General features: G+C 34.1%; 1 protein-coding gene and 1 long non-coding RNA gene across 2 annotated transcripts in view; one reads left to right on the top strand and one right to left on the bottom strand.

The window, feature by feature from the left end:
- LOC126716506 (putative receptor protein kinase ZmPK1) overlaps nucleotides 1-14,521 on the top strand; it is a 35,790-nt gene extending 21,269 nt beyond the window's left edge. Inside the window, exon 3 of the mRNA XM_050417325.1 lies at nucleotides 14,308-14,521. Within this exon, the coding sequence (XP_050273282.1) occupies nucleotides 14,308-14,521 (214 nt within the window). The remainder of the gene's footprint in view (nucleotides 1-14,307) is intronic.
- On the bottom strand, nucleotides 9,455-10,366 carry LOC126716600 (uncharacterized). The gene is made up of 2 exons (XR_007652142.1): nucleotides 10,160-10,366; nucleotides 9,455-10,053 (listed from the first exon to the last, which is right to left on the bottom strand). It is a non-coding gene; the product is annotated as an uncharacterized LOC126716600 (long non-coding RNA).
- Nucleotides 14,522-15,398: the final 877 nt, after the last annotated feature.

Genomic DNA, 15,398 nt, shown 5'->3' with positions numbered 1-15,398 from the left:
TTAGCTCCTGTGCATTCCTCAGGTAGAGTTTGCCATGACTCAAGTAGGCTATTTGATTTGTCCAATTCAGGTTTGTAATTGCTCAACATGGTTTTATCCCTAACTCTTATGGTTCTACACTCTTCATCCTCAAAATGACTATCAATATACTCTAATATATTCTTCTTTTTATGTTGATGCTATAATCATTATTGGAGATGATGACATTGTAGGGATATGAGCTCTTCAAAATTTTCTCAATAAGAACTTTGAGATAATTGATTTGGGGAGTTTGAACTATTTCCTTGGACTTGAGGTCACTTCCACCCATAATGGGTATCATCTCTCTTAGGCTAAATATGCATATGATCTTCTTTCCAAAGCCATCTTGACTAATTGCAAGACTGTTTCTAGCACTCTAGAGGTTAAGGTAAAGCGCCTAAATGCTTTTTGGTGGAGAACCACGCCTATATGCCAGTTGGTTTGGCAATTTTATCCATCTCACAGTACTTACAAGGACCAACATTTCCTATTTGTTCACTTAGTCAACCAATTTTATCCATCTCACCGTTGTTCTCTCTTATTATCACCAAACCAGAGATCAAGAAAAATCGATCTAAAGAAGGTTCCATTGAATATTGTAGATCAATTGTTGAAGTCATAGAACCATTGAATTTAGTTGCTATGAAGAGAATCTTCGAGGTGGTTCTCGAAATAACAGACGAAGTTCATGTGAAAAATCCATTTTGTCACTCTCTTTCTATGTGCTTTTCTTTATTGCTTTATTAGTTTATTTGCTGACTTGTTAAATCTGTGATAATAACCTAAAATCTATTGATAATCATAATTGGTTAAATTTGGTTAATTTATTTATTTGATGGAAAAAAAACGAGACTCGTGTGGTCATTATTTTGGCCCACTTAAACCTTGTCATACATGGTGTGGGACCACTTGCCCGATAATGGTGCTTGTTACTATTGTTCTTGATTCAAGGCTAATAAAAAGCTTCATACAAAGATTGCAATATTCAAACCTTCAAGAATTTTATTTAGAATTTTGTTTAGTCTATTCCTTTCAAATCTATAAATAAAAAACTGATTTCTCATTCATGGAAGAATTCTATAAAATATATAAACATAATAAATTTGTTAGGAATACACTAGTTAGTGAAGTCTCATATTGGATGAGAATGACCAAAGGAAGTGGTTAATACTTAAGAGGCTGTTTGGATTTTCAGTTTCCATCATCTATAACTCTGTTTCCATCACCTATAACTCAAAATTGGTGAGTCTCACAACTGAGTAGTGTGTTTGGATGTGTTTCCAGTTTTTGTTTCCATCTATCACTCAATTCTCTGATTTTTGAATGATGAGTTATGGAAATTGAAAACAACTTTTAGGTGTTTTTGAGTTATAAAAATAGAGTTATGATAACATTTTGGTAAATACACACATATTTAAGGGACCCACTGCATGTAAGTAGTCAAATCAGTCTAGTCTTCTTCTTCTTCTTCTTCTTTTTTCCTTCTTTTATTTCCTTTTCACATTGGGTTTTTGGGGTTTTTATTTTGATTTAATTTAATTAATTAATTAATTTATTTTTATGCTGGGTCTGGGCTTGGTTTCTCTATTTTTTTTTCATTGGGTTTGGTGAGTTTGGGTATTGAGGGTTGAAGGGAAAAAAAGAAAAGAAATAAGAAATAAGAAGTAAAAGCTATACCTAGTCAATCCGTGGGTCCCACAAAAAGTAAAATTTTTTGAGTTATTAAGTGCCAAAATTGGAAACAAGTGCCAAACATGCCACCTTAGAAAATTGTGCTATTTTCAGTGATAAGTGATGAGTTATAGAGTGTTGAGTGATGAATGATGAAAATTGAGTGAAGAGTAACGAGTGATAGTTTTTTAAAAACAAAACAGCCCCTAACATACTATAGTTGAACCCAAATTCACAAATTTAAGTCTTTTGAGTCAAATAGTGTCCCTATATTATTTCCCAAACAAAGTTGGTTGGCATTTGGCCCTCTAATCTCAAGTGAGAGTTTTTTGAAGTTAGAAGCAGATCCCACCTGCTTGAGTTCCAGCTGCTAATAGAGTAAATTAATTGGCAAAGCACAATGCACTGTACTATTGACCAAAATTTTGAACTTACATTTTAGAGCAAGTTGCGTATGTAAGAAAACAAGAAATTAATTAGTTTGTCAAAAGTTGACTGACATTTTTGGTGACAGGTATATACAATGACTGTCTTACATTTTGCTTGAAAATCAATTGAAGAAAGAGAACGTTGCCCAAAGGAGGCCTGTTTAATTCTTCCAATAACAAAGTCTCCAAGATGCCGTACTCGCAGGAACAAAATTACTATATTTGGTGTATATATTAATTATTAAACACTATCCTCAAGTTGTTCTAAACTAGACTATATAATTAAGCATGTAATTAAAATATCAATATTGTGCGTGGAATCGTGATTTCAATTAGGCAAATATTACAATCGAGAACTTATTACTCCTTATTGAGCTTAGTGCAGTCTTACTCTTAGGTGAATTCAGCTTATACTCTGTTGGTCACTGGTCAGTCTACGCAGCGTAAAACACACGGGGTCTTGCCGCACTATAGGTTTTTTTAACATAATTTTATCCACTGTCATTAAAAAAATGTTATTAAAAGCTTTAAGTTTCTACTATTGTACTTAATTGTTGAGTGAAAGTAAGAAAATTCACATACTCATTTTCACAGTAGGCATAACAGTTGAAATTAGTGTTTAAAAAATATATATATATATTTTTAGTTTTTTCTTCGGTAATGAAATACATAGAATCCACTAGAGATATAAAGAATATATATATATTTTTTTAACACAAGATATAAAGAATATTATTGAGACTTTTTTTTTTAAAGATTATTATTATTCCTTATTAATTTTTTTTTTGATAACTATATTATTCCTTATTATTCCTTATTGATACTTCTGAATTATTGTTTACAGCTGATGGACCACTTTTTATTTTATTTTATTTAAATTATAGACACCAATTTAAAAACTTTTAAAAAAACTTATATTTAAGACCACGTGCCATCATGATCCTGTGTGCTCATATGCACAAGCATCTCACATAACCCCATAACCATTATCAATCTTATATAAGCCTTTTGAGGGTAGACACTGACACATCCTGTGAACCATATGTCGTGCAACCACTAGTAACATTGTCCACATATGAATATGATACTTCCATTCGCGCGTGGATGCAATTTTCAGTAGTTGCTGTCAACCATGGTCTAATCAACTGCGGCCATTCGCTATCACCGACGTTCGTTTTTTGCATTTCCAGATTGGTCATGTTATACATTGAAGACATTTCAAAATCAAGGATTCATTTTAAGTTTGAGGGGGTGTGTTAGAACTTAGAAGTATTATGGCCCAATAAAATCAAACCATTCGTAAGCCCATATACTTGTAGAGTAAGTAAACAAACCCTAGGTTTAGTGTAAGAGTAGCCTAGGATTTTATTGTATGTAAATCCTACATTGTGTTTATATTTATAAAAATACGAATAACAAAGATATAGTTTTCAAGAGCTTTTCAATGTAGATGTAAACCATGTTATATTGTTGTTTCCGTTTTTCTCTTTTCAATTAGTCTTTCACTCAATAGCCTTAACAATATAAATTCCAAGGAAAAACAAGTAAATACATCATAAAAAATTCAGAAAGTTAAAAAAAAAAAAATCAAAGTATTCCAATGACAAGTATGATATCCTATGCTATCAATATAATATTTTCTAGTTTCATGTGAGACTCGTGTGGTCATTGTCTCTGTCATACAGGATGTGGGATCACCTGCCCAATAATGGTGCTTGTCACTATTGTCCTTGATTCAAGGCTAATAAAAAAACCCCATATATAAACCTATTATACAAAGATTACAATATTCAAACTTTTAAGAATTTTATTAAGAATTTTGTTATGTCTATACCATTTAAATCTACAAATAAAAAGCTGTTTTCTTATTCTTGAAAATTTCTATAAAAATATAATAAATTTGTTAAGTATACACGAGTGAGTGAGTTCTTCCATTAAATAAATAATGACAAGAGTAAGTAATTAATATAATATAATTGAGTCAAAACTTGTAAGTTTAAGTCTTTTAGGTCTAGTAATGTCTTTATATATTATATTAACCATTTAATTGGAAGCCACCCAAGATGTTATGTCCACATCAAAGTCTGTTTACGTTTTGCCTCCAATCCCGAGTGAGAGCATTTTGGAGTTAGAAGTAGATCCAACCTGCCCGAATACCAGCTGCTAATAGGAAAAATTAATTAGCAAACCACAATAGGCTATACTATTGACTAGTATATTGAAAATTATTTGAGCAAGTTGCTTATTTAACATAACAAGAAGTTAGTTTGTCAAAAGTTGACTGACATTTTTGGTAACAGGTGTTTGCAATGGCTGTCATATGTGAAATTGACGAATGTAAAATGTATATGTTAGACCATGAGATGTACCATTTTACTTTAAAATCAATTAATTGGTGATAAGTAATGGAGGCATACTCAAGTCATTTATGACATTCCACATCGTGTCTTGCAGGCCTGTTATTAGAATAGTCGAAGGGAACCGAATTGTGATCCTCTAATAACATATATCCACGTTAAAGGATAGTCAGAAGTTCAATTGAAACTTTACAATGTACTGTGTTTACTTTGAAATCTATCCCAAAAGAAAGAGAATTTGGATTACAAACTTAACCATTGTTCAAAAACTGACCCAGAAAATCATTCAGGGAAGGGCTAAAATGATTGTTATATTCAGTGGTCAAATAATGTCACTAGCACATATTACTAACAACTCCCATTTTCTCTTTGTCTTGAGTAATGGAAACATCTTCCCACATTGATATACCACTCTGAAGTATGACCATTGTGATAAACATGCATAAGCTCTTACAGCTAGATCCAAAATTTTAAGCAATTAATGGTCCCAAAAATGAAAAAATAAAACAAAAAACCCCCCCAAGACCTAGACTTAATCTTGATTAACTCTTCCGATAGCAAAATTGTCTAGATGCCGTACTCGCAGGAACAAAATTACAATATTTGGTAATATTAAACAAAGTCTTCCAATGATAAGTAGGATATCCTATGCTATCAATATCTCCTAGTTTCATTAATTTTTCTCATTTGTCTAACATGACATGCCAAGTCTTGGTCTGAAAACAACAAAGCAAAGAGACTTTTATTGGATTTGGTGAGAGACTTTAAAAGTCTTTTACGTGTGGATGGACGGTGTGGCTGTGTGGGGACGGAGCACTGTACCTCGCATGTGCAGACACTATATATTAGTCTCTATTCATTTATGATTATTGGTATAGTCTCTATTCACCACCGTAACCGTTCACCAACTTAGATATTTCTAAGTCACCAGATACAGTTTGTACGTTATGAGTAATTCTCTCTCTATATATTTTTTGGAGACCATATGCTCTTTTCATTTTGGTAGGGTCCATCTTTAGAGTCCTAATATTTAAATTATAAATTTTGTCAAAGCTATTAAAAAACAACAAAATATTGTAGAATAAAAGTTGTTACACACATAAAAAACAACAATTATAAATTGCACACACATAACCATTATGATTATTCAATTCAAGGAATGAGGGGGAAAAAAAACAACTTTGGAGTAATATTGTAGAATAAAAGTTGTTACAAAATGTCCCTCTTTTTTTCTCCTTATTTCTAAAACAAAATACACATCTCAAACACTCACAATCAATTTCAGCCTTTACAAAAACCATAAGTCCAAAGGAAAATAATAATATTAATTTTTTAATTTGAAAAGTTTTGAAACATTGAACCAAATGAAACAAAAATTCAATATTTAATTTTTTTTTTGTCTTTGATGTGACATTTGAGAATATTTCAATTGTTAGTCACAGTTAATCTACAAAGTTTGCTAGTAAAACTAAATTCAATCTAAACCCTACTCCTTAGACATACTTTTTATTCCAAAACTGGGTATTCTTTGTCTATGTAGTGTTTCATTATGAGTTGTAGAAGAGTAATGTGAAAACTATATTTACAATGTTAAAGAAATTACAGACATCAACATAAAAGATAAAAATTACCTTTGTCCTCCAAACGTCAATGTTTAATCAAATCTTGTTAAAGCTTAAAATGAAGAAAATTTTCTAGCAATACTTTATTATTTTTTGTATGTATCCCAAACTAATATGAAAATAACCTTTTGTAATATGCAGGCACTTATCAACCAAGAACCACAGTGGTTGAAAAGTGATTCTTAGAACATATATATCGATGCCCTCATAAAGCTTTCAAATCTTCATCATACATAGAACATTTTGTAAATTTACATAGTAAATTGCCAAACATAAGTATGCATATGGATACTCATACTCCTTTCCAAAAGCTGAATTTAAGAAACCATATTCTGGATTGCCCTCACAATAATAACTATAGCAGATATTGCTACCACGGGTGCCACCGCATGTGCCAAAACTCGCACCATTGTTACCGCCACGGGAACAATTGTGGCAACTGCAGGTACCACAAACTCAACAAAATGAAAAATTGGGCGCCAAAAAACAAATTTTTGACAATTTGCTTTATTTGTCAAGATGTCACAAACTTGTGTGTATAGCTATGGAATAAAAAGGTTGATATGGTCCTCTATTTATATGTTAATAAGATGGGAGAGACCTGATTAGTGATTAGCCTAGTTCTCTTGGACCAATGCACCTCCAATGGATTCATCTACTTCTCATAAATTCAAATACAGGAACTTACTTTGGAATGTTAACAATTTTACGATAATTCTTTCAATTTACCAAGAATTTTTCTACTATTTATTACTATTCAGTATTATATCATGTATACAGTCAATGATTCAATGCAGAATATTAACCTCAAGCCCAATGGTTGACTGTCAAGGTAAAAAAAAGAACCTTTGCTTTTAGAAAATTAGACCAAAGGTTATGAAGAGTCATTAATAATTAACATCCCTCTATCTTATCTATTACTTGAAGTTTAATTAGTAAATTACTGATGTTGTATCTAAAAAGAGTAGTAAATTAATAATGATGCATTCACCCAAAAAAAGAGTATTTAATGACAATTTGGAAGATTGTGGTGAGAGTTCAATTCTCCTTTCAAGGAGTGTGTCACTTGGTAGAACCTCATGCACTCCCTATGAGGTCTCTGCTTTTATATATACTAGTCTTTAACCCGCGCAATGCGCGGGATATTCCTAACAATGCAACTTATATCGTAGAGGCATTTTTTTTTTTTTGGATTAGTTTTCTATTATTTTTTTAAAAGTCAATACTTTCTATTCAACCCAATTCAAGTCTAATGCAATTTCTAGTTACAATTTATCCTTGATGCAATTGCAATAAAATATATGTTTCCTTCAAGAAAAAAAATAGGAAAGATAAGTTATTTAATTATTTGTGAAGCATTTGGATTGGCATTTTAGAGCTTCAACAATTATGAGGGAAGCAAGTGGAGAATTATTAGTTAAACTTTCTGCTACTTCTATTTTTTGATTGTTGATGGAGTTGGCAGCCTTTGGTTTTCCTACAACAATTTGTTTTTTGTTTCTTACAATGTTTGACATTTAAGGAAAACGATTCATCAAAATGTGTAAAACATATCCATATTACGTACTTTAAGCTTAACTTTCTTATGCAACTGAAGCTTAATCAAATAAAGATGTGGACACATTTATACTAAATTATATTCATAGTGAGCTGAAAACCATTAAAAGTGCAACTATATTTTTTCCCCAAACAAATACATGTCATGATCATCAACATGAAAATTCTCTTCAAGAATGAAAAATGCACAATAAGTTCCTTTAGTTATATATTTAAATTCAGTCATGTGAGTTTAAGTGTAAAAAGCACTACAATATTTAGACGTGCAGAACCCAAGAGATCCCCCTACACTAAGCCAGTTAAAAGCATTGAAGTAAGTATCTCAATTCTAGTATGTTTACTTTAAAAATTTATTTATGTAAAACTACTGCTGGTTTGTTTTCATTTATATTTTAAATGTTTCCTTGAAATCAAAGTAAATAAGCAGATTATTGACCTTTGTGAACAATGACAACTCCAGCCCTACAAAGTATAAGGTGGTGGTTATGGTCTGGAGGCATTCCTCTATGAATATTTCAAACATATTACCAAAAAAACAAAAGAGAGAAAAAGAACCTTGGATCGAAAAGATAGTAATTGGCATCATACAGCTATGGGCCATCCTTGGCCTTCTCTTTTGTAGGCGTCTATTTTATGAGTCAATAATAAAACCATCTTTTAATACCTCTGAGTCTATAGTGCAATCATCTTAATGGTATTAAAAGTCAGAGGATTTGTTTTGCACGTATATATTTTCTAAACAACATAATTCTAAAGAATTAAAATGCAAGTCCATAAGACATTTTGTCAAACACGTATCATGCTACAAAACTCAGCCAACAGTCAAACAAACACTGTTAACTCAGTTAAGATAAATCTGTTGTATATTAATTAGCAGCCCAAGTATTAAAACAATCTAAATATCTTATCATTTGAATTATAAGTCTGGAGTACCCCAAAAAATAAATCCAAACATTCCAAGCAAAGCCAAATCATTTCAAAGGCTGCAGAATGAAGAAGTAACTGAATTTAAAATCAGGAAAAAAAATTGACTTTTCTACTTTCTGCTCTATACACAGATGGAAAATCAATGACAGATAAACAGGGAAAAAAAAAATCTAATAAAAGCATCATACATAGGGGGGAAAGAAGAACAGATCAAGCATGAAAAAAGAGTAAGAAAGCAAAAAATCTGGAGAACATTAATAGAACAAATCTAAAGGTCTAAAGCCTTCTTCACAATTGTCTTTGACAATGATCATAATCATTGCCCACTACCTTATCATTCCACAGTTGCCACATTACAATGAAATTTTCAATGCCACAGATAAAGTCAATATATATTCCAATCTGGATGCCCACCAAAAGCCAAACACAAACAGAGAAACCAAGATATTGAATCAGAAATCTAACAAAAAAGCAAAAGATGCTATCCAATATTGATTCAGTCTGCTCTCTACGATGATTGCAAAATTACCCCAAAAAAAAAATCATCCAAATATCCAAACCAAAACCAAAGCTAAGCAAAAACAAATTATAACCAAAATACCTTTATCGAAACCATATTTAACCCAAAATCCTCAATCAAAACCCTATAATCAACACAATAAGAAATAGAGAAAGCAAAAAGGTAAAGGAAACATTAACGAAAGACATTTGAATTAAAAAAAAAAAAGAATACATTAGAAAGCAAATAGAAAGCCAAAGGTTATATACGCCAAGGAAAAACATACAAAGAAAGAGCACCCAAAAAAAGAGCATTACCCCCATCAATTAACCATGCAAACTACTGGCAGAAACAATATTTGATTAAGAGAGAAACCAAAAAAAAAAAAAAAAAAAACATTATGCTAACCCCCTCAATCTTCTCATCGTTAACCAAATCCTCATTCGTTTTCTCGACTCCCGGCTCCGTCTTCATCTCTTCATTCACATTCGGCTTGCTTTCACACACTAATTCCTCTTCCTTCACAGGATTCTAAACCATTACAACCACTCCACCCTTCAATTCCTCGTCGAAAACCAGCATTGACTTGTCCTTCTTGGAACCCCCTTCTCCGACCAATTCCGATTCTCCAAGTGCCCCTTCGGCTCGTCGTCGCTCGTTAGGTCCACCACGTCGCTTTTTGCTTCCTCCTCGCTCATCGAATCGACCAAATCCTTCGCCTTCTAATCCATAACTTCGTCATTCTTGGCGTCCTTCGGATCCGACTTCTTCAATTTCTTGCTTCTATTGGTCGCCACAGCCTCATTCCGGGTCTTCCTGGACCGGGTCCGACCCAAGGACCCGCAGATCTCTGATTGCGCCTTCATTGCGAAGGTGAACTCGCGCTTGTGACCCGTCCGAACCCAAGATAGCAACACGAACTCCTCCGAATCCATACCGTTCGCCATACACACACAAAGATCGATTCAAATCTGATTTTTCAAAAAAAATTAAAAATTTGAGGAATTCAATAATATAGAGGGAAAGAAACAAATACGTGAACCTTAAATTGGAAAAAGATTAAATTAAAGAACAAACCTGTAGCCTGGATTGAAGGGATTGAATATTCTTCAAGAAAAAGATTAGGGTTCGTGAGAAGAGAGAGAGAGAGTTTGGGGATATTGGAAGAGACTGTACGGCTCTTCTTCATCTTGATTGGTGTCTAATGTTTTGGGTTTCAGTTTTTGATCTCTCGATCTTTCTCTCCTTCTTCGTTCTCAGTAACACAAGTGTTTTTTGGGAGTATTGTAAGTCCTTTTAATTGTATTTTAACCGGTTAAATATATATATTTTTTTTTTAAACGGTGTTGTGGCCTTGCCAAACAATATAATGTATCGCTTTTTAAAGTTACACATGTTTGAATTTTAGGTAGGGACTTTTCCTATTTGTCATTACCTCCTTAATTCTAGAAACTCATTTTCTCTCAGCTTCTGCTATTATATATATATATATATATATATATATAGATGATAATAATATTGATATTGATTGGACTAAGCATGTAACGAGTCAACAAATCAATATTAAATGTTTGCTGGAATGTGAATACAATCAGCCATCATAATGAACAGTTTGCAGAAAATATTCAAGAAAAAAAAAAGGTTATGCAGAAACTAGAGGTTTTTATTTTTATTTATTTATTTTAAAATCACGTATAGAAAATCTTCATTTAGAAGTTGGTCCGTATGCATAGTCTTTTTCCTTGTTTAATTAATTAATTAATTTATTGTTTATATTTTCTTGGCAATACATCATAAAAAGTCTTGGTGTGCGTAACTAGCGGGCAGGCAAACAAGTAGAAAGACTATTTCAACAAGTGGGCAGTTCAGATTTCGTTCTTCAATTATATATGATTGAAAGTTCAATCAGTGTATAAAACATCCTTGAACGTTTAGACCCCCAATTACAAAATAACTAATTCAAGTTTTATGACAAACAACTAGTGTGCGGAAAATGAACACAAGCTATAAACAGAATTGATAATCAATCTAAGCCAATTAAAATCACATCCACAGCAGAAAATAAAAGGCAAAGATTAAGGGAAAGAAGATGCAAACACAAGGACAACACACGATGTGTTATCGAAGAGGAAACTGAAGCCCTCGGCGTAAAACCTCTCCACCGCCCTCCAAGTGGTAAGTAGTCCACTAGAAAATGTAGTTGGGATACATGAACAGTAATAGACCCTCCAAGCCTAATCTACCCAATGTACCTAAGCCCTCTAAGCTTCTTGCTCCAACGAGATAGCGCCGAACCTATTTCTTTCCTAGCTTCCCGGATTCCGCTACTTGACCATAGCATCAACCAATGTAGATTGGTTCCTTCCTAACTGCTTCCCAAAACACCAAACAGCTCTCTCATAGTAATGGATATGGTGAGAAAAGGTTTTGGTAAAAGACATCTCAAGGGTTTAACAATGGAGAGGAAGAGAGTTAAGGAATTTAAAGAGTCTCTTATGTGAAGATTGTGGATGAATCAATCTTGTTTTACTCTAGGGTTTCTCTCTCAAAATTCTCTCTGGAAGCTCTCTTTCTTTTGTGGGTATAAGGGGTATTTATACTGGGGTGAGAATGGAATGTGAAGAGTCAGGTTTTTCAAAACAGGGCTGGCTCGCGGCTTGACTGAGTCACGAGATCCAGCCGCGAGATAACAGAACGACCAGTTGTCCTATTTTGTCCTATAGTGCTCTAGCTAGCATGACGCTACAACTTTTGGCGTGCTTGGCACGTGTGCATCTTCTGGCAGTTTGCAGCCGCAAGTCACCCTCGAGATCCAGTCGCAAGTCTCTATTTTCTTGCACACTCTTGAGCATTTCATCACACTATCTCACTCACTACCCTTACAACAATCCCACCTAAATACAAGGTTACTAATTGCTGAAATACAAACAATTTGGCACGGAATAAAGCCAACAAGATGGTTGATTAAATTCAACCTTACAATGATGAAGATTATTTAAGAAGTAGAAAGATCTCAATTGTGCAATACCTCTTGCATTTCCTTATGGATATCTCAATTTTCTTCCTTCTTTTATGTCTGCTACAAACTCTTCCTCTATCTTCATCTAATACATTGGACACTCTTAAAGGCACATCTCTATCAGTTGAGAAACCAAGTGACAAATTGGTTTCAGAAAATGGTGAATTCTCTGCGGGGTTTTTCCCTGTTGGAGATAATGCTTTTTGCTTTGCCATATGGTTAAACAAGTCTTCAATTCCCACAGTTGTTTGGATGGCAAACTGAGATGAACCTGTTAATGGAAGAGGTTTAGTGCTTTCTATTTTGGCAGACAGCTAGCTTCTACTAACCAATTCACTTGGTATCACCATTTGGACAACTAAAGCAGTGGACTTGACCTCATTAGAGGTCACCAATTTACAACTACAGCTCTAAAACACAGGCAATCTCGTTCTTCATAATTCCAAAGGTGTTGTCATCTGGCAAAGCTTTGATTCACCATCAGATACGCTTCTACCTCAACAAGCAATCACCATGATGTCAAGCCTTATCTCAAGAAAAAGCCAAGATGTCTATTCATCTGGCAACTATAAGCTCTTTTTTGACAATGATAATGTGCTCCGCCTGCTTTTCCAAGGTCCATCAATGTCCAGTCTCTACTGGCCGGATCCATGGCTTGTAGACCCTGGACAAGCTGGAAGGTCTATGTACAATACTAGTAGACGTGCACTACTACATGACTCAGGTTATTTTGAGTCATCTGATCATTTTCAATTCAATCCAACAGATTTTGGTGTGGTAACTCACAGACGATTAACACTTGACCCTGATGGCAACTTGCGATTATACAGCCTGCAAAAGATGAATGGGAGTTGGGAATGGGTTGTAACATGGCAAGCCTTCTCTGACCCATGCAGGATTCATGGCATATGTGGACCTAACAATCTTTGCAGGTATGATCATTTTTCTGGCAGGAGATGCTCTTGCTTGCAGGGCTTCAAGATTAAAGATCAGACTGATTGGTCTTATGGGTGCGAACCAGAATTGAGCATCCCTTGCAACCATACAGATGAGTCTAGCTTTGTCCAACTTGCTCATGCTGAATTCTATGGCTCAGATATCTTCTTCTATCAGAATGTTACCTTTCAATTTTGTCAAGAACAGTGCCTGAATAGGTGTGATTGCAATGGCTTCCAATATAAATACAATGAGGGTAGTGGTTACTATAATTGTTACCCCAAGTATCTACTAATGAGCGGACACCAATCACCAAATTTTGTTGGAGATTTTTATTTAAGACTGCCAAAAGCTGGTCTTTTTTATAGCAAGATTCCTGATGAAGAATTCAATTTACAATGTTCGGCCAACCTATCCAAGCAAATCATAAGAACATATGAAAACAAGACCGTAAAGCTTTTGTTTTGGTTTGCCACTGCAGTGGGAGGTATGGAGGTGACTTGTGTTTTGCTGGTCTGGTTATTCTTGTTAAGAACTAGTAAACATCCTAACCCAAATCCTGCTTCACAAGGATATCTCCTCACAACTAAATTTAAGCAATTCACCTTTGATGAGCTAAGAAAGGCAACGCGGGGATTCAAAGAAGTGATTGGGCGAGGAACAGGAGGGACAGTATACAGAGGTGTACTGCCTGATCACCAGGTTGCAGCAATCAAGCGACTCGATGAAGCTAACCAAGAGAAGCAGAATTTCTAGCTGAAGTAAGCACCATTGGCATGTTGAACCACATGTACTTAATAGAGATGTGGGGATATTGTGTAGAGGGAAAGCATAAGCTTCTGGTGTATGAGTACATGGAACATGGATCTTTAGCTGAAAATATTAGTTCTAATGCACTTGATTGGAAGAAGAGGTTTGAAATAGCAATGGGCACTGCAAAAGGCTTAGCTTATCTGCATGAAGAGTGCTTAGAGTGGGTTTTACATTGTGATGTAGAGCCTCAGAATATATTGCTAGATTCCAAATTTCAACCAAAAGTAGCGGATTTTGGCTTGTCTAAACTAGTAAGTAGAAGCATGAGTGATCATTCAAGCTTCCCAAGGATGAGGGGAACTAGAGGTTACATGGCTCCTGAGTGTGTTTACAATCTTTCCATTACTTCTAAAGTGGATGTTTACAGCTATGGAATTGTGTTGTTGGAGATGGTGACTGGAAAGAGCCCAGGTGGCATGCATACCTCTGACAGTGGAGACACAATAGAGCATAAGAGGTTGGTCACTTTGGTAAAAGAGTATATTAACATTGGAACTGCAACAAGGAAGTCATGGATTGAAGAAATTATAGATCCCATGATGTTTGGCAAATATGACAAGGGTAAGATGGAACTTTTGGTCAAAGTGGCCTTGCAATGTGTGGCAGACGACAGGGTTAAGAGACCCAGCATGAACCATGTAGTAGAGATGCTTATAGGCCATGAGGATTAATATTTGTTGAAATAATTTAGAAGTTTTGTTTAATTTGAGTTGTAAAAAAATTTCATTATGCATTCATATTTTTTTTTTTTTTTTTTTTTTGTGGAAGAATAGAAATTTCTGAACTGTAATAAAGGAATTTATGGATTCATCTTCTCTCCATTGTATATAGACTTTTCTTTGATTTTTTCCGACATGTAAAATTTGATAAGGAGTAATGCTATAGTCACAAACTATTTTACAATATTTTTACAAAATGTTGATGTGGCAAACCTCTTATTGATTTTCATTAAGGCTCACAATTAATATAACTTTTTTATTTATTAATAATCACTTACCATATCAGCAGTTTGTAAATTTTTTTATAAAATAGTTTATATCTTTAGCATTATTCTTTGATAAGTACATGAAAGAGAAAGTAGTAAATGTTGGACACTTTTGGCCTATTGGTTAATTTAACATGCTTTACAAGGTTGTTACTAAGCTGTTGGCCAGACATATGAAGCCTTTCCCATATGAACTCATTAATCCACTTCAGGTGAGCTTCATCTTTGGTAGGAGAGCAATAGATAACAATGTATATTCCAAAAGGCTGTTATGAAATTCAAGGGAAGCAAGCCCAAATGCCAATCAAGATTGGTTTTGTGAAATTTTATGACATGCTATAATGGAGTTTCATTCCTTGGAGTCTAGAAATTGGTTTTGGGAAAACCTTCCTCTTATTAGTGATAGGAATATAAAGGAGTACACATCCTAAGCTCTTGTGTTTCTTCCTTGTAAAGCCTTGGACCAGAGGGAGCTGGTGGTGTGATTAGGGTTATAACAGTAAGGGATAAAAGGCTTTTCGAAGAATGTTAAGATAGCTTTGGGAGAACCGCCATGACCTGAT

The sequence above is a fragment of the Quercus robur genome, chromosome 3, assembly GCF_932294415.1.
Source record: "Quercus robur chromosome 3, dhQueRobu3.1, whole genome shotgun sequence".
Taxonomy (NCBI): domain Eukaryota; kingdom Viridiplantae; phylum Streptophyta; class Magnoliopsida; order Fagales; family Fagaceae; genus Quercus; species Quercus robur.
Note: the sequence above shows the minus strand (reverse complement) of the source record. Positions and strands in the feature narration are given on the sequence as shown.